The 26,301-nt window shown below is 37.5% G+C and overlaps 1 protein-coding gene across 1 annotated transcript; it reads left to right on the top strand.

Annotated features, from left to right (window-relative positions):
• The first annotated feature begins 268 nt into the window (after positions 1–268).
• On the top strand, positions 269–21,839 carry LOC111514961 (ovochymase-2). Its single transcript, XM_074184916.1, is given in 9 exon segments — positions 269–454; positions 4,277–4,554; positions 6,379–7,318; positions 11,551–11,836; positions 11,839–11,983; positions 14,957–15,337; positions 17,362–17,630; positions 17,712–17,875; positions 21,642–21,839. Coding segments are annotated over 8 exon segments (2,658 nt in total). The 5' UTR covers positions 269–454; positions 4,277–4,279.
• The last annotated feature ends 4,462 nt before the right edge of the window (positions 21,840–26,301 follow it).

Below are 26,301 nucleotides of genomic sequence, written 5' to 3'. Positions count from 1 at the left end.
TCTCGAGGTCTTCTGCATGGTGAAATCATACTTGTATATCGTTAACCTTCAATATGCTAATAGGTATTCCCAGGTTCACCACGATTTCGACAAATGATCTTGATATCAGTTGAATTCCAGGTCAATCCTGTGTTCCTTGAATTGTCACATTACTGGCCGAACTAGAGTCGAAATACCCATGTCTCTCAAAACTCCCGAGTATTCATGGCGGGGATTTCCAGTTGCAGTTGATCTCGAGCTCTCGATAATTTGTAATAATAAAATAGTTAATTGTTGGTTCTTCGTGAATATTAGCTGAGTGCTCTTGGCGCATGTCGGTATTATGTTTTGACCGCTGGACTACGTCATCATTTTGAAATACTGCCAGTACTGGACAGTGTGAAGGTGGTTTGGTAGAGGATACACGCTAAGAGTTGGTAGTGTCTGAGCTGATTTTGTTTACTCCAGTCGGAAGGTGAGTTTGATGTTTGGTTTTTGGCGATTTTTTCTGTGGAGTGTTGGAATCGGGTGAACTTGTGGTTATATCGTCATTGTCATATCCCATCATGGGATACTCTTGGTAGCTTTTCTCAATCAACTCTTTGGGGGCAACGGTTTGTTTCATACAGGGGTGGTAAAAGTGATGGTACGACGGTTTTTAGAAACGAAAATTGTCGCACTCACAGTTAGTAGTCATTTTATATTGTCATTCAGAGAAAAACTGCATCACCAGTGTCGAATTTGACTTACTGGCTGGTTAATAATGGGGAAATTGAATTAATTTCCATCAAAATCATCAACTCAAGGAAACAAATCTGTTTTTCTGGTGGGTATTGAATCTCATTTGATGTTTTTTGAAATGGGTTTCACACGTTCATTTCTGAGAAGCGAAGAACGAGCCTTGCTTTCAGAATTGTTATCGATATACAAGGTGTTCGATAAGTGTGCAAAGTTACAAACGTACTTGTCTGTATGAAATACATGATGTCTTACTTGAACTTAATTGAAAATACTTCTGAATACTATTTACTCACATACCTATATATACAATCGATCGCTTCAAAAGCACTTCACTTTCTTCGAAAGCTTCTGATGATTCCTCTTCCATATTCTCTGTTTCACTATCACTATCGTCATTTAAATCAATAATGAATTTATTTCCACCATTAATATGGAAATGTCCAATCTCTTTTATAGTCTTTTTCAACAAAAATTACTTTTTTAATCCTTTTCTGCCAGTCTTCTTCGGTAATATTAGGTACTTCTTCAATTAGCTCTATTACCTTCTTGGAAAATTATTTTTACGCCTGATGCTTTGTTTCAATTTTCCACAAATCAACTCGATGGGATTGAAAACACAAAAATAGGGGAAAGTCTCAGTATGGTGTGTCCACACTTTTCAGCAATACTCTAAAGGGTCTAGTTGGATTTTGGTAGGGTAATCTTCAAAATACAGATAGTTATCCATTGAAAAACTTTTTATTTCATTATTTCCTCGAATTTTTATTCGGTACTTTGATGAGCTGTCGCGATTGATAGGAAGCGTTGTCAAGAACTGTTACACAATTCTCATCCAAATTTGGGATCAATGTGTTATCAAACCATTCCTCGAAAATATTATCTTCCATGTTCTTATGATAGTCAACATTGCAGTCCTTAAGTTGTTTACAACATAAGTTCAAAGAATTCGGGACCCATCCTTCATTTCCTCCGTAATGCACAATGATTAGTCGCGATCCTTTGTTTGTAGGCATGTTAGGCGAACACATTCTCGAACCATCAGTCCACCCTTTCATAACTATGTCGTGAGTGTCATACCAAGTTTGGTCCAAATAGAAAATTTGCCGTTGTTCTTTTCTATATTTAGTTATTTGTTCTAAGTATTTGTTAGGCAATTCCACTATTCTACTGCTTTCCATAACTGCTTGACGTTTGTTTATTATTTCAAATCTAAATCCTAGTTTCACTCAAATCGCGATCAGTTCCTGAACTGAACACGACGGCGATAACCATCCCGCATTCCCCGATTTCCATTCGTCAGCGTAACACGACTTCAAATTTTATTTTATGACTCTTCAGCCAATCAAAACTCAGTTAGTAAAAATAATCCAATACGAACCGCCACTTCTTCAGTCCACGTGGACTAATTCGTAGCGAAATTGTTTCTTTGTATTGATTTTTTCGGCCTTTGAGAGTGCCGTCAACTTTAAGAGTGCACAATATCGTTTACTTCGACTATAACGGTCGTGAGTTTTTGCGTTGAGAATTTCGTCGAGCATTTCAATCGTTAACTCATTGCCTTTCATAATGTCTGCCGCAGTGCTTGACGAAATGTCAGACATGACAACCTGTGTGTTATAAAAACATGATTTCAACAACTTTTTCATAGCTCCTATATAATAAATATATTTTGTGATGGTAACACTATTTACCTGCAAACCGGAAACTGAATTAAAACACAATAACTACTCGAGAGAATTTTTGCAAACCGCGAATGATTTAGTCGGGATTAGTTTTTTATAGTATTAATTATTCCAGCCAAGGTTAATCCATGTACATGATTATCTTCACTGCCGAGATTCAACTCGATAATAAATTATATCGAGAGAACAATTATTTCAAAGCAGAATTGATGAGTAGGAGTGCCGCTGACTATATTTTGGATTGGAAAGAATATTCGCGAAATAATTATTTACTCGGTTTATCGCGTAAGCAAATTCCAAGAAGAAGCCTGATGAGCTGGTGTTAATTGAATACATAAACTTTTGAGATTCACCTACGATGTTAATGGAATTCAACATTTCTGTTTTTCACTATCATATGAGGGCGAGACGAAATAGCTATTTATGACATGAGTGTAAAGTAAGGTTTGTGAAATTGCTCAACTCGCTACGCTCGTTTCGCAAACTTTTTCACTCACAAAATAAAACCTTAGGCCCAAAATATCGAAAAGTCTTACGTTTGAACAAGTCCAAAGGTTTATAAATGGAGCGCCAGATGAAAAATATATGATGATAAAAATTGCTACTATTTTCGGAATATATCGAGTGGTCCAACGAAAAGTATGCACCTTGCTTTTCTCCTTTTTTTGTAACTTAACGCAAAAATGCTCGGACAGGTCAATTTTGCTTTTGAGGGGGACACTTTTTAAATGTATTTTTCTACCTGTGCCTTCAACCCCCTAGCGAGGGTGAGTAACAACCCTAAAATTTTAAATGGAAAGTGGGGTCGAGTGATATATCATTTGAAAGGGCACAAAATTCTCTTTCCAATGATACCTAATTTGTTGTATTTACTCGAATAGCTATAAAAAAAGCAAGAACATTTACTCGATATGTTTGGTGTTAATGAAAATGCGGAATAAACGGCATTTTTATCACTACTACATTCCTCAATTTCTCTCGTGCGTTTTTTGGTTCAAATAACAACAGCAGATAAGTGTGCAAAAAGAATTTAGGCAAAAGTTCATTGATTCAGTTCGGTTGCTTTTGAAATTATTTCAACTTTACTGTAAAAATGGTTTATTCCATTCCTGAACGAGTTGAAATTGTTAAACTTTATTATCATTATCAACATAATAGTTGTGCTAGACTTACTGCTCGCCTCTTTAATAACAGTCATCCCGGGAAAAATGTGAATGATTCGTACGTTGCCAAGTTAGTCCAAAAGTTTGTCGATACCGGATCTGTCTGTAATGTGAAACACCAGCCACGGAAACCGATCAGAAATGAAGCAGTGGAAGTCGCTGTTTTGGGACATGTTGAATTGGATCATACTCAAAGTACCCGTCAGCTTGCTGCAGCCTCAGGTGTCTCCCGTTCGTCCATAATACGGATATTAAAAGCCTATAAATTTCATCCGTACAGAATTAAATTAGTACAGGAACTCAATGAAGATGATCCCTGATAGAAGGCTGCAATTTTGTGAACAACTGAGCCAGCTACTAATTGATGATCCGCACCTATCATTCAACACGTGCTTTTCCTATGAGAGTACATTTTTTTTCAATGGAGCTGTGAATAGGCATAATTGCCGGTACTGGGATGACAGTAACCCACACTTATTCCGAGAGGTCGATACCCAGTACCCTCAAAAAATCTTGTTGCAGTAAATGTGGTGAACAGAAGTGGGCCCAAAATACTACCCTGAGGAACACCGTAAATATTTTTATTACTGAGAGTATTACCTCATTTCTGAACGTACCTCGTACGTTCGTGTTGCCGTTTTGTAAACTGTCCACTAAAAATCTCACAAACAAAATCTCATATTTTTGGTTATAACACACTATTCTTTCCAGAAAATGACGATGTGGTATGCAGCCCTCCTCCTTGGTCTTTTCTGCTCCTGCGGACAAGGTCAAAATTTAGACGACCTCATCGGGGAGGTGTTCAAAAAACCAAATACAGATGACAAAGTTTTACAACCAATCACGTCCGCCCCTGACGTCAATCTCCAACCGAACAGTGGCGGAGGAGACGTAGGGATTCCTGGGACCGGAGACTGTACATGCGTTGCCTATTATCTCTGCAACAACGGAACGATCAATAAGAATGGAGAGGGGATTATCGATATAAGGTATAGTAATATTTTTTTTTGTCCCTTGGGAGCTGTCTTACTTGTCCATTTAGTCTCCAGAACAAATTGCAGACTCTTGGGCTTATTGCATTTGTTCTCCCATCTTCTCATGACACCCATTCCATGAGTCTCATTTCCTGTACTAGTTTGTACAGGTTCCGCGTTGGATGTTCGTCATATTCTTCTGGGCGTAATTTTGTACGTCCATATATTGCCTGCCTCCTGTGATTCAGTGCCTCACATTCGCATAAGATGTTGCATAATCTGCAGCTGAGGTCTCCGTTGTACAGCCCCATTTTGTTCAGGTGTCCTCTAAGCGGACAATGACCGATTAGTAACCCTGTAATTATTCTGAGCCGATCCCTACTATATTGAAGTAGTTCTTCCGTTCTTTTCTCGGACGGTCCCCTAATGAAGGTTCTACCGTGTTTGTTGCCAGGTACTTTTGTCCAGTACTCTGGACTTCTTATTGGTCCATGTCTCTCAATCTGGTTTAGTATCAATGATTTTGGTACCCCCAGAGCTGGTTCAGGACCTATATATGAAGTTGATGATCCGCGTCTAACCCATTCATCAGCTTTATCATTACTTACCTGTGATTCCTGTATGCCCTGGCACCCAGTACGAAGTTAATTTGTTCCTATTCGCAAGTTCATTCTTCTATAGCCAATATACCATGTCTGGTTTTAGCCCCCATGTTTTTCCATAGATGCGTCTGTTGAGCATCAGTGCTACCTCCGCTTTCCTCTTTATCACGTCCAAGTGTTGGTTCCAGGTAAGTTTGGAATCTAGGATTACTCCCAGATATTTAACCCCCCTCTCGACACTTGTGTTTCTTGTATGGTATGTTCGATTTGGATGGGCTTATGTTAAGCTATGTTACAGTAGTTTTTCTAGCGTTTTCAACGCAAATGTCATCAGACTAGTTGGTCTCAAAACCTTCGCCGAGTCCAGGTTTCGGAATGAAGGTGGCTCTGATCAGTCTCTAAGTTTTTGGTATGTGTCCCAGTGCTAAGCTTGCCCTGAGAATTATACACAATTTTTTGAAAAGTACTTCCGGTCCCCTTTGAAGCATTACTGGGTATATGCCATCAAGTCTCGGCGACTTATAGGGTTGAAATGAGTTTACCGCCCATTTAATTTTCTTCACCTTCTTTGTCAACTGCCAGTCCTCCCTGGATGCCCTTTTCGGGGTCTCCAGTTCTGAATTCGCCCAGGACTCCGGTGTTAGATTTGTAATTTCTGACCCGGGAAAGTGTACCCAGAAAAACTCTCTGATAGTCTCTTCTCCGGTTTTTGTATACTCCCCCGTATTTGTTTTCAGATTATTTATTGAAACCTGAGGTTCCTTCGAGAGTATTTTGTAGAGCCTGGCACATGCTTGGGTCTGTTTGACCTCCTTACATTCCTTCCCCACGTATCTTTCTTGGATTTTCTCAGGACTTCCTTATACTCAGTTAGGGACCTTCTGTATTGGTCCCATGAACCTGATTTCCTTGCACATTTGAAGGATTTTCTAGTTTTTTGTCTCATCCAGCCAGATCTTCATTCCAGATCTTCATCTCTGATTTACTATGGGACAATGTTCGTTGTACGTTGTAGATGATAGCTCCCTGTAATCGATCTGCTGCCAACTCTAGGTCTATGGAATCTCTGATGTCAAAATCCATGCGGTATAAACAGGTTTCCTGGTCCACCCTATAGGCTCCCCAATGATATTGAACAACAGTACTTCTACTGTTGGGTCTTCCAATAGGAAGAGGACTAACCTAACCTAACATTTGAACAAAAAATCAATCTATCACTATAAAACTTTATTTTCAGAATAAACGACGGTCCATGCGGAAACAACTATCTCCAGATGTGTTGCAATGCGGGAGACATACGACCAGATCCGATACCTACACCCCAGCCCCCAGTAAAACCTGCCGGATGTGGCTATCGTCACCCAGAGGGCGTCGGCTTCAGAATAACTGGCGACAAAGACAACGAGGCGCAGTTCGGGGAATTCCCCTGGATGGTAGCCATCCTCCGTGAAGAATCTGTGGAGGGAAATCCTCTCAAACTGAACGTTTACCAATGCGGGGGAGCCCTTATCCACCCCCAAGCCGTCATCACCGCAGCGCATTGCGTCACCGGCAAAAACAAGAGCTTCAAGGTCAGAGCAGGCGAGTGGGACACCCAGCACATGGACGAACTCTTCCCCCACCAAGACAGGGAGGTACAGAGTATAACTATCCACCCCCAATACTATGCTGGGGCTCTGTACAACGACGTCGCCGTTCTCATCCTAAAAACCCCAGTGACTATGGAACAGAACATCGGGATAGTGTGCCTGCCTACTCAGGATGACGTCATCCAGTCTGGAAGATGCTTCGCCACTGGCTGGGGCAAAGACGTCTTCGGGAAGAAGGGAAAGTACCAAGTTATCCTGAAGAAAATCGATCTCCCCATCGTACCCAATCCTCAGTGCCAAGACAAACTCCGCAGCACACGCTTGGGGAGGTTCTTCGAGCTGCACTCCAGCTTCGTTTGTGCAGGAGGAGAGCCTAATAAAGACACCTGCAAGGGCGACGGAGGCAGTCCGCTGGTCTGCCCCATTCCTGGGTCACGTGATAGGTACTTCCAAGCTGGTATTGTGGCTTGGGGTATCGGCTGCGGAGAGGATCAGACTCCAGGGGTTTACGTCAACGTTGCCAAGTTCAGGAACTGGGTCGATGAACAGATGCGGATACACGGGCTGGATACCAGCAGCTATCAGAACTGATGAGGTCTTGCGTGACATTTTGCCGTTTTTATTTCTTTATAGAATTGAATAAAGTATTTTGTATGTGAGTTTGCTTCATTTCATTGGGAATTCATCGTCCAATATCCGTTGAACAAATAAACTAATTCCTCAAAACTGACTACACTTTGTTTTGCTTCTGAGCAATCAGACTTGTGGACTTCTACCTGAAATTGAAGTCGCATGTGCTATTTTTCCCAGTACTAGCTTGTACAGGTCCTTTGATGGAATTCTGTATCTGTAGAGTAGGGGGGGGGGTGAGTGTAAGACCACAGCACTTAGGCCACATGTGACCCTTTGTACATCCTCCCGAGGAGTTGTCCTCCTAGGTCATCGTCCATCCTGTCCTTTCCAGGAAGGTGGATAAGTCACTAGGGAACATCTCCTTCATATCGGCAGGTGTAGGCCGATGTAGGCCTGACAGTATCATCCTCTTGTTCACACATCCTGCATAGAGGTGTGACCACTAGCCCCATATTATGGAGGTGTTTCCTTAGTTGACAGTGGTCAGTCAGAAATCCTACTGTAAAGCGTAGATTTTTCCCGGTCATCGCCAGATATTTCTTCGGCGCCAGCTTCTCTTTAGGAATTGAGCATGGATGTAACATTTGGCTAGTTCCGCAATTGTCTAAGTCATCAGACCGTGGGTGCCACTAGGACCTAAAATTCCTAGTCCAGCCGCTTCCTTGGCTAAAGAATCGACAATGCGATTACCTTTACTCCTGTCGCAGGATAATATTATTATCTACCGAGGCTTTGGTTGAATCTTGGTGGCACTCTAGTACTATCCCTGAGGTTACACGTTTTGTCTGTTCAAGGCTAATAGGGCTTAACTGCTGTTAGTGCAGATTGTTATGTTTTTGCCAGAAATTCCTTTCCTGGTTATTTCTTTTGTGGCGATTGAGACACCAGCCAGTTCTGTTTGGACCACGCTGGTATTTTTTCCCATTCCCCACTTAATCCTTAGGCTTAGTGATCTGAAGTACACTCCACATCCTGAGCCTTCTTCGATGGAGTTATTCAACAGAGTCCATGAGTTGTATCCTTTCTGAGATACCCTCCTTCATATTCGCAGCTGAGGAGCTGTTTTTGTATTATCATAGCCGAGATCTCCAGTATATACTCTATTTCGTTCAGGTGCTAACACAGTGATTAGCACAATCTTTTTTCCAGATTCCTGTGTTTGCTCCATATATGAAGTGATGATCCACTCAACAGCTTTTTCGTTTTCCATATTTACTGACTACCCTTGTACTTGATATAGAGTAAATTTGTTAATTTCCACCACTGTTCTCAGTTATTAACTACGTTTTTAGACCAGTGTCAATGTAGTTCTACTAATGAGGGTTACTTGGTTGTGTGTAAAAATATTGAGCTTCTCATTTTATTTGGGCTTCATTTCTGTTTGGCCCAATCCATTGTAGGTTGGTGAACTTCCCAGTCTGAATTAAGCTACTCTTACCTCTTTCGTTATTAGTAGAAGACGGAAGAATCGGAATATAACTGCGTGTCGTCTGCGTATTGATGTATATTGATGTATATTTTTGTATAAACAGATGAAAATAAAAAATATACAATCTGAAAAGCAAGAGCCCAAGGATATATCCTTGTGGCACTTCCGGTAGAGCATCCGAGACAACCCCATCCACAACTAGTCTTCGAGTATGATTATTCAGATAGTTTCCTAAGAGTGAATTTTCTCTCCGAGAAAAACCAAAGAAGACAAGTTTGTCACACTGAAAAGAGAAGCTAGGTTTCTGCGAATACTTCAAAAACCGAAAAAATGTCTTTGAAAAGCAGCCATTTTTACCTGCTGAAACAGTGGGATCGAAATTTATCCGTTAAATATGAATATCAAGGAATGAAATAATGGTTACTTGATAAAAATTTTATCGTCACTTTTCTCAGAATTATACTTTTGTCGATTGATATTTTTTTCAAGTTAAATGTTCATACATAAAACCTGATTCTTAAAAAGGAATCCTGGATGTTTTTATAGTTATTCTTTGAGGGCTTCGGACGAGAACTTTGTTGAAGAAAAAAAAATTTTGAATTTTGCAAATTTACAAATGTAAAACATCAGTTTTTTATGTTTTTCCTTCATCCATATTTTTTAAATTCCGAATTCTCCAGTTTTTCCACCAATAATCTTTTCTGAAGCCTCCAAAGAATGACTTCAAAAAAAAGTAGGCTTTCATTTCAAAAACTATCATGGTTTTCATGTGAATCTTCAACTCTAGTTGAGGTATTATTAGGAGGAAAATCACGATACATTTTTTTGTTGGCATTCTATTATCCACCAAGTACCTTGATCCCAAAAAGAATATCTATTGATCCAAAAAATAATAGAACTCGGTCCAATGGCATTCTCCTGCTGACTTTACTTTGACCTCCTTACCTACAATTTTTCAGATTTATAATCGAAGATAGGGATTTTGAATTTCTGATAGCTATAGGAACCGCAAGAAATTATTGATATTTTGATTGATATTGATAATTTCTAAGCACAGATTCAACACGGAATTAGTTTTGTTACTTTGTGAGTACATAATAATATCATTATATTTTCATGATCGGTGCCTACTTGTGAAAAAAATAATTAGGTTCCTAAGTTTTGTCTTTGCAACTGAACATAATTGAACCCACATTAAAAAAAACAGTCATATATTAATTATCGCATGAGATATACCTTGTAATATACTCGAATTATAATGAGGCACATAACAAATTGTGAATCGAATATTCATTTATTCATTTATTCATGAAATCAGTGAACTAGAATATATTTTACAGGTTAACACACTCACATGAATAAATTTTATACGAGTGACTTATATATATTATAAAACTACTTATTGTCATCCAATGTCATCGGATTTACTCGTAAGTCTTCATTCTGCATATATATGTCATCTGCTCTTAGTCAATTAAGTTGACTTACGGTTTAGCCCCAAACCCTTCAAAGGAATAAAAGAACACAAGTAGTTTCTTGAATAAAAACATCAATTCAACATTTGCTAACCGTTTTTTGACAAAGGACCGCGAGTTCAATCATGATTACGACGTATTACAGGCGCAGGTAGTTTTTGTTTCGGCTGTATATGATAAGTTTGTTGCCAAAAATGGTTAACATTCATCAGCTAGCTAGTAAAAGTCATTTTGGAACAAATTACTTCAAAATATAATAATCACATTTGGATTGAACACTGTTTTACTTTGAGATTGTACACCATTTAAGTGTGGCTCAAGTTGTGAGCTTGGTTCAAACCTGACTTAGACATTTAAAAAAGTACATTCATAGACATATGGCGAATCCTGAAGACGTCAATTCGAATGGCAAAACACCATTCGAATTGACGTATTGCATTTCTGGTGATTGCGAAAGTTGTTTGTTTTGGATTTACTTGTAGACAAATAAGTTTTCGAAGGAGCGTATTTTGAACATCTCAGAAAAATATTGAAATTAGTATGACCTTACATTCGGAATATAAATGCAATATACGACGTTTCTCAGTCTGGCTAATGGTAGAAAACAAGGTCAATTATCATCATCAACGTACTTGTTCATTGCAACAAAAGCTTCTGGGAAGAAGTTACACTATAAATGAGTAAGATGTGTCTGAATTATTATGAAACTACCTATCAGAACAATAATTAATAATAACCTTGAATAATAAAGTAGTGACTGATTATTAATCTAATTGTGTTCAAACCGTTTGTTTTTCGAACTAATCTGACATTTAAGTGACCTGATCTATTGCTGAAGTTAGTTGTGCATGACCAAGAGTGGACTAAAAAAATACGAACGTATTTTTTTAGTCCACTTGTTTTGTTAAGGGGAACTAGAAAGCTAAAAATGGCTTTTCAATAATTTGATGAGTCAGATTCATTTTCACAAACTCGCCATACAGTAATTTGAAAGACACTTATTCAAAAATCAACAGTGTTGTGCTAATAAATATCGTCCTGTCTGATGTAAAAACCTCGTGTCATTATCAGACAAACAGTATCATTTCCCGTTAATGGTTTTTTTTCTAATTCTTTTCTAATCTTGACCTTTCAATATCAACCAACGTATTTTATCTCACCGAATGATGTCATGACTTAATCGAAGAAGCTACTGAAAAGAAACAAATAAGCTCAACTCGGTCTGGTATTTCCATGATATCAAGTAATCCTCTGTCGATGAAAAGAGGGGATTGAAGCACTGAAGGCTTGTGTGGACAAACAACTACCGCTTAATTTCGATCAAGTCAGTTTTGAAATTCCATCGAGGTAGTTGTTTACTCCCAATCAACGTTGCGAATTTGGTATACAACCTTGACTGCGGTCTCCACCGAGAAAAAATGAAGGCGGCGATAATTTTATCACTGACGATATCGCTGGCGTTTGGACAAGCCGTCAACGACTCTACCAGAAGATTGGTGGATCAGGTGTTTCCTGGAAGGACTGGGAATGACATAGCTCCCCCTGGTTTTGAAGAAGTCACCACAAAATCGGGGGCAGTCTCGGAGCCCTTCAGAGATGCGGAGAAGGTTCCGATCAAGGTGTTCATATCTGCGTGTCCTATCACATGTGCGATGGAAAGACAAAGACGGTTGTACAAACAGGAGTTACGGATGGATTCGGAATTATTGACATAAGGTAATTATTGAATTAGTCACTCAGTAATTGATAGCTTGGATTGTTTTGTCGGCCGAGACCCGGGGTTTTATGTTTTTCAAATACCTGGTACCAGGAGGTCAATGTTATTTGTTTTGTCTTTGGCAAATCATACTCAGTTCTTCAAACTATATATTGAGAGACGTAATAAGACAAACTAAATACTTTAAAAATATAAACTTGTTTAGTTGACACGTTGAAAATGGAGAAAAATAGTCACAATGATCGTAAAAATACGTGCGATGGCTCATTTGATCCGAAATGATATCTGGAAAAATGTGCTAACACCGTTTTATAGCACATAAAAAACTTCGAAAGTTGTAAACAAATGGAGATGTAAAAAAAGGTATTTGGGTTTTTGCAAATGCTTCAAAAACTATAAGAATTGAGGAATTTAAAAGAAATATCCTTAAAGGGAAGGATAATTTCGGCATCTAAAGCGAATACGTCACATGTGCTGCAGGTTTTTACGGGTTTTCTTGCAGCTGAAAAAGCAAATGTTGTTTTTATTTTTATCGTTGTTTTTTCTTAAATGAAATTACTATTGAATATTGATTCAAAAATGTATTCTAAAAACTATAACAAATTGATTCTTGTTGGAAAAAATATTGAAGTGAATTATTGAAAAAGCTAGGTGATTATTAATCAACAATAATTTACTTGACTTGCGTCTGCATGGAAGACCACAGAAAATGTTTCATTAATTTTCCAAAAAAAAACAATTCGCTTCGGAAAGCTCTTTTTATGAAATCCTGTTATAGGAGTTTGAAAAATTCAAGTATTTTGGTAATTTCGATTTTTTATAGTAACAAAAAATGAATAATCGACGTATTGTTGATTTTTTTATATTCATCATCATATTTTCGTTTTTGTACTAAATGAAGACAGTCGGTAAGTTCAACAAAATATTTCAACGTTTGTTTGTATATTGTTTATGAACAAATAGACTTTGTTGGCATTTTTAAGAATTTTTTTATAATTTTGTTATCTTCATAATATAATGATTTTAAGAAAAAACATTTTTGTCAACAACAGTTTTCAATCGTTTATAATCATTTTTTAATATTTGAAATGTTTTCATAATGAATTTTGAGAAATGTTTACTATTTTTGAAATTATAATTGACATTCCCCTACAAATTAACAGATTTATTTTATCAATAATTTAATTGTTTATTGACTGAACAATTTGTTATGAACAAATTCCCAACCGCGTTATATTTTTTTCTCAAACTGCTAAAAATTACGAAAACAATCATTCATTTCAAACTTTCGCAGAAAATTTTAAATTTGCACTGGATTTGTAAACTAAAAAATGATTATAACTTTGAAACTTTTAGAGATTTTGAAATAAACATTGAATACATTTTTATGGATAATTGATAGATCTCTCAAATAGCTCTCCAACAAGTTTGTAAATATAATTAATCAACTGTTATTTGCATTTGTTTATAAAAGAAACGGGCATTTTTGACGTATTTCGCTATTTTTTTACATTTAGCATGAAAAATAACGCAAATATGAAAATATACCATTGAGAAAAAGTGGTTTATTGACTCAATCTGCAACCGATGGAATTGTTTATTTGAAAATAATTTGGGCTCTCATCTATTTATTTATTTTCTTGCAATTTTTTTCCAAATTTCATGCAGCTTCACATTCCAACGTAAAAATCTCCTAATCACAATTGAATATTACAGAAACATTTCTGTGAAAAGTTGAAACAACGGACAATGTTTTCCAAAGAAAATGGCTAATTAACATGTAGAGACAATGTAATTAAATGAAGGCATTATCGAACAATTACCAAAATTGTCCCTACGTACCTACAATTTTCAAGGATTGGGAAGAGAAAATTAAAAAAAAAATTGTATGAAAATAAATTGATAGATGAAAAACTAAATTATTTTCAAATAAACAATTGCAAAGAGATAAACATTTTTCAGAACGTTTGTCTGCGAGTCCAGCAAATGAGAAACTGCTGAAACTATCCTCATTTGAAAGTGTTATAAACGATTATTAAGAGATAGATACTTCTCAAGACCTTCCCAGTGTCCAATTCTACAACATTTTTTTGTTGTTTCAAACGAAGGCAATTTGACTGAAACCACTCCTTGGCTAAATTTCCGCGTTTTGAAAGAAAGTAGCTGGTAATATCATCTTCGCTGTTGAATTATCCAATCACTGAGATATAAAAGTCGTATAATAGCTGGGTGTGGTTTGTATCTATTATGAGCTATTATCGACATTCAATCAATGACTAATAACACGTGCATTAAAAAACATTACGATTTTATCTCAACCAAGGAAAACCACAGATGGCCATGTCTTGGGTTTCTACATATTCTAGAACATCAAGAAATTAATTGATAGGATTTTCCTTTTGAAATATTTCTCTACGAATTTTACGTATTACTTGTTTATCTTGGGACGAGTTTATTATGCAGAAAGATGATTTTGAAATTGGTATTCATATGAAATCATCAAATTTCTTGTTATTCTTTTGGAAGATGAACGGATATACCTACGTAATCTTTATGCGGACGATACGGATCTTTAATCAGATAAATTGTTTGAAAGTCACACAGAAATGGATTTTGAAATACTGAGGAAAATGCGCAGATTTTCCAGCGAACAGCTCTTCATAGAAAGTAAAATGCTCGATTTGAAACATCTGTATATTTTTCATATTGCGAAATTCATGTACAAAAATAGAACCAACACTAAGAGATTTCCCACAACCACAGTACAAGACATAAAGGTCTTGTACTGTGGTACAAGTAGGCTTATAATATATCACATATCAAATGTTCAAACACTAATTAATTAGTACTTTTTAGGCACAAGACGATCTCATTATGAGATTAGGTGCACTCAATTTGTAAAAAAAAACTGTAATGTAATGAAATTGTATTATTATTATTATTATATTATTATATGCCAAATAATGTTTCAGATTCGGTGAAAACAGCTGCCCCCACCCCCTAGAAGTGTGTTGCGGTCTCCCCGAAGGAGGGCTGGACCCGAAACTCCCCCTTCCAGTTACTGAAGTACCCACTCCCCCTACAGTTCCCCCAGTCACCCCAACAGCGACTCCCTTCCCCGATAACCCCGTCACTCCCCAATCTCCCAGCTACTGCGGCTTGAGGAACCCCAACGGAATCGATTTCAAGATCGAAGGAGCCAGAGATCACGAAGCAGAGTACGGGGAGTTCCCCTGGATGGCGGCCATTTTGAACAGGAACCTGAATCCGTCTCTGGATCCGAACTACTTGATGTGCGGGGGGTCGCTGATCACTCCCAAGGTAGTTCTCACTGGAGCTCATTGCGTGAACAAGTAAGTAGTGTTGTCAGAAATCCGTGAAATTAATTTTTCCTGATTTTTCGGAGTTTCTAACCTTCCAAATCGGGGAAATAAATAAATCCAGGTCAACAGAGAACTTGACCAAGAGAAATAAAGAGCAAACTGGAAAGTTCACCCCAAAAAGATGGTGTGAAATGTAAACCTCTTGAAGACAAAGTCTTATTTGTCAGCGAACTGACCTAAACAAATTAATTTCCAACAATAATTCACTGACCACAAACTAATTTATTTACAACACTTAGCAACTGACGCTTTATTTATTTCCACTAGTTGAATTTCTTGTTTAGCTGCTCGATTCACTTTCTGAACTGCCCTCTTGAGTCGGGAAGCCGGGCTTATATCGGTAACGGTCCTTTCTAAAAACCTGTGTCGGTTCGGTTCTAGAGTTTTACCGCTGATTCCCGACTGTATTCTTTCGCGCTGACGTCGTGTTTGTTCGCTGAGTCGTCCTGCATATCGGTCAGGGCCGGCTTCAGGTTCGTTACAGTATATACCTTCATTCGATATAAAACATTCGCAGTAAATAAGCAGTAACTTTCTATTACAATTGAGTAAATTCTCTGCTGACTTGATTTATTTATTTTCCAAGTAGTGGAATGTTTGCTGTGGTCTTTGCTGCTGCAACTGCAGCAGTCATTTCCAGTGGCGTGGTTGAATTACTCTTCTTGACGTGTCAGTTGACACGAAAAACGACACAAATTTCCATTATGTACAAGCAGGGTAAAGTCAGTATTTATAATACTGTCTTCCGACAGTCCGAGTCTCTGTATATGATGACAGATACCTGTAAGAAGGCCTGTTAGACATCGTAGTTCATCCCTACTATAGTCCAATAACTGTTTGATACAAAGCTTCAAAGCTTCTTCCAATTCTGGGGTTCGGACTGCTCGTGGTCTTCCAATAATATCAGCTGCCCTCTTGAAGCTACCTGTTTCTGCCAAACGACGGTGGAGACTAGCAAATGTTGGAGCTGAAGGCAGTACTCGATTAGGAAATCGCTCCTGGTAAATACTACTTGCTTCGCGCGCATTGCCATCCGCAAGACCATAAACGAAATGCATATCGGCTAAATGAGCATTATTGTTTAAATAATCCATTTTTTCAAAATGAGTGTTTTCTACTTCTACTTATGGAAACTTCAACAAAACGTCTAACTGTCACAAAATATGTAATTACCAAAACTACTCACAAACGTCAAATTTATTTCCAAAGCATTACAGCGACTAGTAACAAGGATAGCTTATTTACGTAGATGTGATAGAGGAATCGATTTTTGTACTGAAAAATGTGCTAGAAGTACGCCCAAAAAAGTTATGAATCTTTAAAAAAGAAAAAGACGTGTAGGTGGCGCCCCCTACGAGTAAGAGCAATAAGAACATCAGGTTCGAATTCGACACCTCAAAAACCTCCTATTACCAAGTTTCGTTTAATTAAGTTCAGTATTTCAAAAGTTATTTGAAAAAAACGAAAATAAAAATAAAACTTCAATGTCCTGTACCTTGGAAACGAAGCGTTTTCGGACATTTATTTATTTGGACAATTCATATTTGAATATTATGAGGAATCACCTCCTGAAGTTTGTCAAAGTACTTTTGAATCACCCTGTATAGTGGGTCAAGAATTTTTTGATAATTACAAAATTGAATAATCACTGTTTTATCTGAAAAACCACCAGTTCAAAGATCTCATTGTTTGCTCGCATTTCCGTTATATACTCATTTGGTCGTCAACTTTATCTATATATACTCGAAAAAGTACAGGTCCCAAGACTGAACCTTGTGGTACTCCGAGTGATAGAGATATCGGTTAAGAATTGATATCAAATGATTCTGATAAGTGGTTTCTATCCGTCAGATAAGATTTGAACACAGGATAGACCTCGAGACACTGTACAAGTTTCTGGTGCAGTATTTTGTGATTTAGCCAGCAAAGACTCTTGCAAAAGCTCAAACTGCAGCTCCGAATATTCTTGTTACCATGCGTGCATTATTTATTAGGGCTTCAACTGGAGATCTAACGGTGAGACTAGGAGAATGGGACACCCAAACCACCAGGGAAAGACTTCCATATCAGGAGAGAGGCGTCATCAACATTTTGTCTCGCAACGACTTCAATCCTGGCACACTCTTCAACGACGTAGCCTTATTGGTTCTGGATCGACCTGTGAGTAGAGCTGATAATGTTGGAACGATTTGCTTACCTGTGCAAGGAGAGAGAATCAACTCCAAGAATTGCTTTGTCAGCGGATGGGGAAAAGACGTTTTCGGTAAGTAGGCCAGGTTTCAGTCAAACCATTTTGCTTGGATTGTGGAGGACCTAGAGATTGTGATCACTTACAATTTCGCAGGTAAACAAGGAAGATCCCAAGCGATTCTAAAAAAAATTGAGTTGCCAATCGTTCCTCGACAGGCATGTCAAACAGCTCTGAGGGGTACTCGGCTAGGAAAAGACTTCAATCTGCACAAGAGCTTCATATGTGCGGGAGGGGAGCAAGGAAAAGATGCCTGTACTGTAAGTAAACTAAATCTCTCTGTTCTGAAAGTTAGGGTAAGTTGCCAACTGCTCTGGAGCAGTTGGCAACGGCAAGCACTGTAGGTCGATGATCATCAACTTCTTTTGGGCTGAATTAGATGATCTTGACACCAACGACATGTGGTTTCAACAGGACGACCCTACGTGCAGGTCATAATAGTGGGTGAGTCCCAAGAAACAACAAATTGAATTGAAAATGTAGCTATTTGTAGCTTGAAATATTTACATGGAAATAGGCCTAACTATACGGGTTGCTTAGGTAAAGATATTCGGGAATATTAAATTTCAAGAGGATAAGTGGACTAGAAAAGACCCAGTAGAAGATCCGAACGTAAATCGACCTTCACCAAGGCGATAATAGAATGAAATATATTTTATAATGAATTTAGTATATTGGAAAATATGTTAAAAATGGGTTCGCTAAAAAAATCCTGGACAGACTATTTTTAATTATTTTTTAAAAAATGATTTTTAATTAAATTTTGCAACATCAAGATAATAAGAAAATGTTTGTCCTTATATATATATATATATATATATATATATATATATATATATATATAATATATATATATATATATATATATATATATATATATATATATATATATATATATATATATATATATATATATATATATATATATATATATATATAGAACCAACAAATAATGGGGCTAAGCAGCAAATGAAAGAGTACTCTTTAAAGTTTGTCCTAGGTTTCGGAAATTTAATAAATTGTTTCCATCATCAGAGATGCTACAATTTGAGGGTGTAAGTAATATTAATATATAATTATGAATGTTTAGACTTACAACTTTTTGAGGATGTTTCATACGATGTTTATGTAAAATATTGGACACAACATGATGGATGAACATTGATACAATACATTTATAAAACTGGTTAAAGGATGTCTAATATTGGATAAAATATTTGTGAAAAACGTTACAGTTTAAAATTAATTTGAAGGAAGAATAATGTCACATGTCGAAATTTCACAAAACATTAATTTGGAGGGATTGACAGATAGTTGACATGGCATATGTCAGTGGTTCTAGTGATAAAAGCAGTTACCAACTTTGACTTGTAAAGAATAATTTTTGGAAATGTCTACCTGTGCAGCTTTTATTAAAGTGAATGTAAGATAATAACATTTGGATTAAAGTATAAAGTACATTATTCTATTAATGCTAGATTGGGTGAATTCATTGAAACATTGTTATATGGATTTTTATCTAACGTCAAAAGATAGGAATATATCTCACTAATCTAGTGAAAGTAACTGACATCGATATACCTGTTTATACCTAACAAACCACTAGTTCGCCCAGGTAAATAATAGACAACCCAACGGCTGCACATTCTATACGTTTTATACTTCAAGTAAGGACAAAAATTTTCTTATTATCTTGATGTTGCAAAATTAAATTAAAAATCATTTTTCAAAAAATAATTAAAAATAGTGTGTCCAGGATTTTTTTAGCGAACCCATTTTTATCATATTTTCTAATATACTAAATTCATTATAAAATATATTTCATTCTATTATCAGCTCGGTGAAGGTCGATTTAGGTTCGGATCTTAGACTAGCCCATAAATTAGAAGACCAACTGGAAAACCTCGATTGGGAGACCTTCGAGAATAATGAAAAACTAAATAACTTAAACAAGATTAGTTAACAATACCTAAAATAAAAATAATGTCATAAAACAATCTGCTTTGTTATAGAAATTTTAGAGCTGGCAACTCTAGGCTAAATACACACATCGGAAAAGTCTAGGGATATTTTTATAACATACTAAATATCATAAAAATAAATGCATGAGGTCGTTTAATTTCGAATAATTTGGTACACTCGACCACCCTGTAGATTTCTATGGGTTGAACAAAGCCTGCAAAAACGGTAACTAATCTTTTATCAAGTTTTTTACAAACTGTAGGTTTTCGGCTGAAATGAATAATCTGAAAGTGTCGAGTTTGTACATTCTATGCAGTTCTTGCTCAGCAATTAAACTGGAAATATTGTGCTTTAACATGGAATGCCATCACTTACCATTGGCTGAGATGAATAGAGCTGTAGGGCTTCTTCAAGGTAGCATGCGACAAAATGATGTAGCTCTTCGTTTGGGGGTCTCCCAAAGTGTTATCAGTCGATTATGGCGGCGTTTCCGTGAAACTGGCAGTCCAGCCGAACAACATCCAGGGCGACGACGTGCTACAACTGCAGTTCAAGACCGATTTTTGGTCTTAACCGCAAGAAGACAACCGACAATCACGGCACCTGAGTTGGTTAACGTGTTGCAGCAGACGCACCAGGTAACCATTGGTCGTGATACTGTCAGAAATCGACTTCATGAAGCAGATCTCCACAACAGAAGGCCACTTAGATGTCCACCTTTGTCGAGAGGCAATCGCGGTAGAAGATTAGAGTGGTGTCAAGAACATCAAAACTGGGATGCAAATGATTGGGCCACAGTTTTGTTTACAGACGAATCCAGATTTGGATTTCATCCAGATTCTCGTCGAGTAAGACTGTGGAGACGACCTGGAAATAATGAACGTTTGAGACACGTCCAGGAAGTCCACACATACAGAGGTGGTACAGTAATGCTATGGGGCGGAATCATGATCGGCGGCAGAACCGATCTCGTTTTTCCAAATTGCTCCCTCACAGCTCGACAGTACCTCGACACCATTCTTCTACCTATCGTCCGTCCGTTTGCTGGTGCTGTTGGTGAAAACTTCCACCTAATGCACGATAATGCTCGTCCACATGTCGCGCGTCTAGTGACTGACTGGCTCACCAACGAAGGAGTTGATGTATTGCCATGGCCAGCACAATCACCGGACCTGAATCCCATCGAGCATGTGTGGGACATGCTTCAACGAAGAATTACTCCGCATATGGGGAACATTCACACAACGTTTAAATTGAGAGAGCTTTTAATCGCTGAATGGGCAAATGTACCTCAACAAGACATTGACAATCTCATTTTGTCGATGCACGATAGATGTAGGGCCGTAATAAACCAGCGTGGAGGTCATACTTTGTACTGATTCCAATTTTTTTTGTATTATGATGCGCACTCGGTATTTTTGACCATTTAATAAATTTTGTTGTAAGTTACATTCGTTTAATAATCACCCGTCAACTTTTTTTTCCCTAAAGCGGTCTAAAAAAAATTATTGCCATTTTTAAAAATATCCCTAGACTTTTCCGATGTGTGTATAAATACTAAAATTTTAGATTTGCAATACACTGTTTAAAGAATTGTAATTTCGAGAGCAAGAATTTGAGACCGAACAACTTTATTCGACATTATCTGTCACAAAGGCGACATAAGGTTAACATGGGCGGTACTTTAGGTAAATAGTCTACAACTACTGTTGGTGTGCCTCAGGGAACAGTGTTAGGACCAATACTGTTTGTGTTGTACATCAACAGTGTCACACATATTCAAAACTTTCGGAGTCATTTGTTCTCATACACTGACGAAACTAAATGTCACACGAACTCATTGTCTTCAGTTTTTCCTTGAATGGAAATGATATAAATATTAAAATATGGCTGGCGTTGATCTTTCGAGTCTGAATGTGAAAATAAAATAAAATATATCTCTATAAGGTGACTTGATCAACCAACTTCTTGATTACAACAGTGCCATCTAGATCAGGGAAGACCAATTCAACATTTACAGTACAAGTATGACCGAGGGCTTGTTACTTATGTGAATTGTTTTAGGGCGATGGTGGTAGTCCGCTGGTTTGTCCGGATCCCAACAACCCTGGCAGGTACGTACAGGCTGGAATAGTCGGATGGGGAATAGGTTGCGGGACTGTAGGAGTTCCAGGAGTATATGCTGACGTTGCTAAGTTTAGGTCATGGATTGACGAGCAGATGGAAAGACTGAATTTAGACACTGCGCCTTATAACGTGTAGTATTGACATTATGATATAATTTTTCTAAATAAATGATTTCTTCACAAGTTGTTTGTCGAGTTACTACCTGGGCCTAACATATAGATGGCGCTAATATTATTGCGTACTAGACTACAAACATTGTAGTCTATATACAAAGATATAAAATAAGCTTTCTTACAACATATTCGATAGTTGTTCCATCTAACGGTGAGTAGCAGTGACCCACTTCTAAACAGGTATCGTTCGATACAGAAAACTGCCATGTACAGTGCAGAACTTTGTTGTGTAACCACGAGATGGCAGCTTAAGCATCGATGATACATTGAACATCGGTTGAACACATTCAAATAGCAAAATAATTATAAAATAAATATGCTTGAATGATTTGCAAGTTTATGGTTTCTAATGAAATGCTACAATATTTATTGATTTCTTTAAGAAAGCTCTGCTCAAAAATAAAGTTTATTTTTAAAAATGGACATTTGTTTAAGAACATTTTTAGGCCGAGTGGTTTCGAATATACAGTGTGACCCATTTTTAATGGAAACACCCCCCTAAAATTTGAAGTTGTGAACCGATTTCAATAATTTTTTTTTAAAATGTCAAGTACTAAAAGGTCTATCTTGGGACAAAATTTGAAATGTTTATTAAAGTTTCAGGGCATACTACGATATTTTTTCTTAGTCAAAAATCGGGATTTTTTATTAGCGATTTTTTTATTGAAAAAATCACTACGCCACTGGATTCAGAGTGCCTCTTAACAGGTGTGACCAAAATTTCATGAAAAAAATATTCATTATTAACAAAGTTATGACAACTCAAAAATTCGAAAACTTACACAGCTAACAGTCACAAAAAACACCCTATATCAACAGATATAGCCATGAGAATATTTTTTTTATGATTTCAACAATAAAGTGCTGCCAGATTAAAAAAAAACAAAAATAGCGTAAATATTTTTAATGAAAATCACGGAATTACATTCAAGTTTTCACGCAAATTAACTAAAACTAAGACCTAATATTTCAATTTAAATCTTAGTTGCCATGGAAATGATATTACAGTTTGACACTTGTGAAAGATTCAAGTGTACTATTGTCAACAATATTCACCTTACAGTTCTTCGAATTATTTTGTGTCATGGCTGCAAGATTGAGCGTAAGAGAAAAAATTGAAATTGTACGCCTTTCGGGAGATGACGTTAGAAGTGCTAGAGAGGTTTGTAGAGTATTTAATGAGAGACATCCAGATCGTCCTCGTATTAGCTGCGGAACGGTAAATAAAATAAATAAAATATTCAATGAAACTGGTGCAGTATCAAAAATGATGTTAAAAATTAATCCTGTACAAAGACGAAACAGGAATGACAGAAATGATCAATCATTTTAGATTATTTCGGAAATAATCCTAATGTCAGTATGAGGAATGCCACTTTAGATTTGAATACTCCACGAGAAACTATTCGGAGATGTCTCAAGGCGAAGAATATTAAACCTTTCAAGCCAACATTTTTACACACACACTTCAAGAAGGCGACGAAGCAAGACGCCTGGAATATTGTTTATGGGCCCAAGGGGAATATTTAAACAATAGAAATTTCCTACGAAATATTTTATATACCGACGCAGCCACTTCCACTACAAATGGAGTAGTGTCATCACAGAATTGTCGCTATTGGGCAGCGGATAATCCTAACTGGGTAATAAACTGTAAAATCCAGTATTACCAAAAAATCAACGTCTGGTGTGGGATATTGAACGAACGAATTATTGGTCCTTTCTTTTTTGAGGAAAACATTAATGCGCAGAGGTTTCTAGAATTTTTAAACACAGAGTTTTGGGATGCTATTCACGAGCTGCCAGTCAATGAACGATCAAATTTAATTGTCCAGTTAGATGGGTGTTCAGTTCATTATGCCAGAGCTGTGAGGCAATGGCTTAACGAACATTTTCCAAACCTATGGATAGGCCGTGGTAGTCCGTTTATAGAGTGGCCACCCAGATCTCCAGACCTCACAGTTTTGGACTTTTTTTCTCTGGGGACTTCTCACACAAAAGGTTTACAAAAACCGCTCAAGAGATAGAAATGAACTTTGTGCAAGAATTCGACAGGTATTTGCAGATATTAGCCCTCAAGAACTAAGGAACGTAATCAGAAACATTCGTAAGCGCTACGACACATGTATCGAAATACGTGGTGGATTAGTAGATTAGTAGACCTGGTGGAAAATTCGTTCAGGACATAAGTTATCTGCCATTAGGTGTTCAAACCGTTGTAAGCTCGGGAGTTCAATTTTCTTTCCATCCTTCCATTAATTTTGTGATGAGCTTCATCCTGGCTGGGAAGAGAGTTCCAAAAACACCCTGTGATGCGGATTTGCTGCAGATTTCTCCTGTGAAACAAAAATATCGATTTCATTTCTATTAACATTCACAATCGCATTGTTCAACAAATAAAGATATTGAAAATTTTCAAATTACTAATATCAAAGTTAATAATGCAACTTCCTTTCGAGGTGGTATACCCTATATTGAGTACAAGAATAAAATTCAAGATACAAGATGAATTTCCAAAGATTTCTATAGAATTAACGTTTCTATTAACGTTGATCCAGAAATGTTTACCGTTAGAATTTTTTTTAAGAAGCCCGAAGCAGCCATTGTGTGACGAAACAGGTGTTGCGTTTTTGTGAAATTGTGTAGTATCTTCGAGTGATAACTCGACCTATTCCCCCCCACGTCCCCTCCGGGTTGAGTGCCCTGAGTTGAGATCTTCCCCACACGGTTACTGTGTACAGAACATCCTCTCTCGACCTCTGGAGCGGTCCTCAACTCACTGATGGGCACTTCAGCAAGATTGACATCTAACCTCTTTCAGTCGAAAGTCAGCCTTTAGATGCTTTTACTTTCTAATCTAATGTGGACTTATTTCTCCGAGATCTGACTATTTATAGATCATTCGAGTGCTTTCATCTATCCCTTCTCTCCTCTCTACGCTTCATCGGTTTTAGCGGGTGCTGACCGTTTGGCGGGAGTTGGTCGTTTTCCGCTTGATTATAGGTTTCAATATGTTGCGTATCTCTACGCAGGCTTGGCGAAATACTTTGTTGGACAACATAAATGCGGCTTCTTTGAATTTTTCCTGAACCAGTGTTTCTCCTTGTGGATAATTTCAAAACATGCTCTGCCATTCCTGATTTGTGTGTGTTTCTTAATGCGAACTTTCAACGGCCTCTTAGTTTCACCGATGTATGATTCTCCGCACTCGCAGGGTATTCCGTAAATGCAATTCTTGGAATTGCAGTCCACGTTTGGTGTCCTGGTATTCGTGAGGCTTCAGGAAGGTGTCTAGTTCTGCATTCCCATGGTTCCATATTATGAAGGTGTCGTCCACGTATCTTGACCAGACTCGGGGCTTCTTGTGGGCTTGAAATTTCAACAGCTAGGCCAGAGTATATTTATTGTGTAGCAATCCTTCAATTATATCTGATTCAATTCCTTAAGGAATGTTTGGAGTACAAACTGAATAGGAAAGAGTGTGTGTCCCTCAAGAATGTACTATAAACAACGATGAATCATTCTGGAGAGGTTGAATAGCGAGATGGATGATCTAGAAGTTACAAAGGACGAGAAAAAAAATATTCCGAGAACTTCTTCATGGTTCTTGAAGGTTTCGCAAAGCGCGCCAAGAAATCGGTTTTAGTCCAGACACAACAGCGATAGCAAGTGAAGAGAAAGATGGTGTGTTGAAATAATTGCAGAAGCTGAGTTGAGTGGCAGATTAAGCACTATATTGTGTTTTCGAGTTGTATTTCAGGCGACATTGAATAACTCTTTTGCTTTATGGATTCATTTATTCAATCGTTCGGCATATTTATGAAAACCCCTGAACACGTCTATTTTAGGCTTACAACTTTGATTTAAAATTGATTTTATATACCTATATACTATTATTCTGATCATTCCCATATTGATTTCAACGGGAGACAGATGTTTCAGTCTATTGGGCATCGTCAGTACCGGCAGGCGGTCCTCGATTGAAGACAAAATGTGACTGACGTCTTCTTGATTTCAATCAGGATGGAGTCCAGCTCCCTTACCCTTTTGCCTGAGTAAAATGTGAATGTAAAGTCATCTTGAATTTAGTCAGGTTGGAGCCTGGCTCCCTTACCCTTTGAACTAATGTTTGCCAGAAGGACAAACGGGTCATGACTGATGTGGGTGTTAATTCTATGGTGAATTTGATAAAAACGTTGTTCATCTTTCAACGGAAGATATAGGGGCCTCATTCGACAGAGTGTCGGGGCCTTCTATATCGGGAGGGGTCGTCTACAGTATAATCCATAGCTTCCCTGACTAATGAGAAAATGTGAATAGCCAGAAAAAGTATTTGATAAAAATAACTGCGTAAACGCAAGCGAGATATAAGTGGAACCACCTATTGGTGTGACACCCAAGTCAACTTGCCATGTTTGTATGTC

This window comes from Leptinotarsa decemlineata, unplaced genomic scaffold, assembly GCF_025532065.1.
Source record: "Leptinotarsa decemlineata unplaced genomic scaffold, Ldec_3_MD MMD2_tig00026361_RagTag_RagTag, whole genome shotgun sequence".
Classification (NCBI taxonomy): Eukaryota; Metazoa; Arthropoda; class Insecta; order Coleoptera; family Chrysomelidae; genus Leptinotarsa; species Leptinotarsa decemlineata.
The sequence above is the reverse complement of the archived record's forward strand: the minus strand, read 5'-3'. Positions and strand labels throughout refer to the sequence as shown.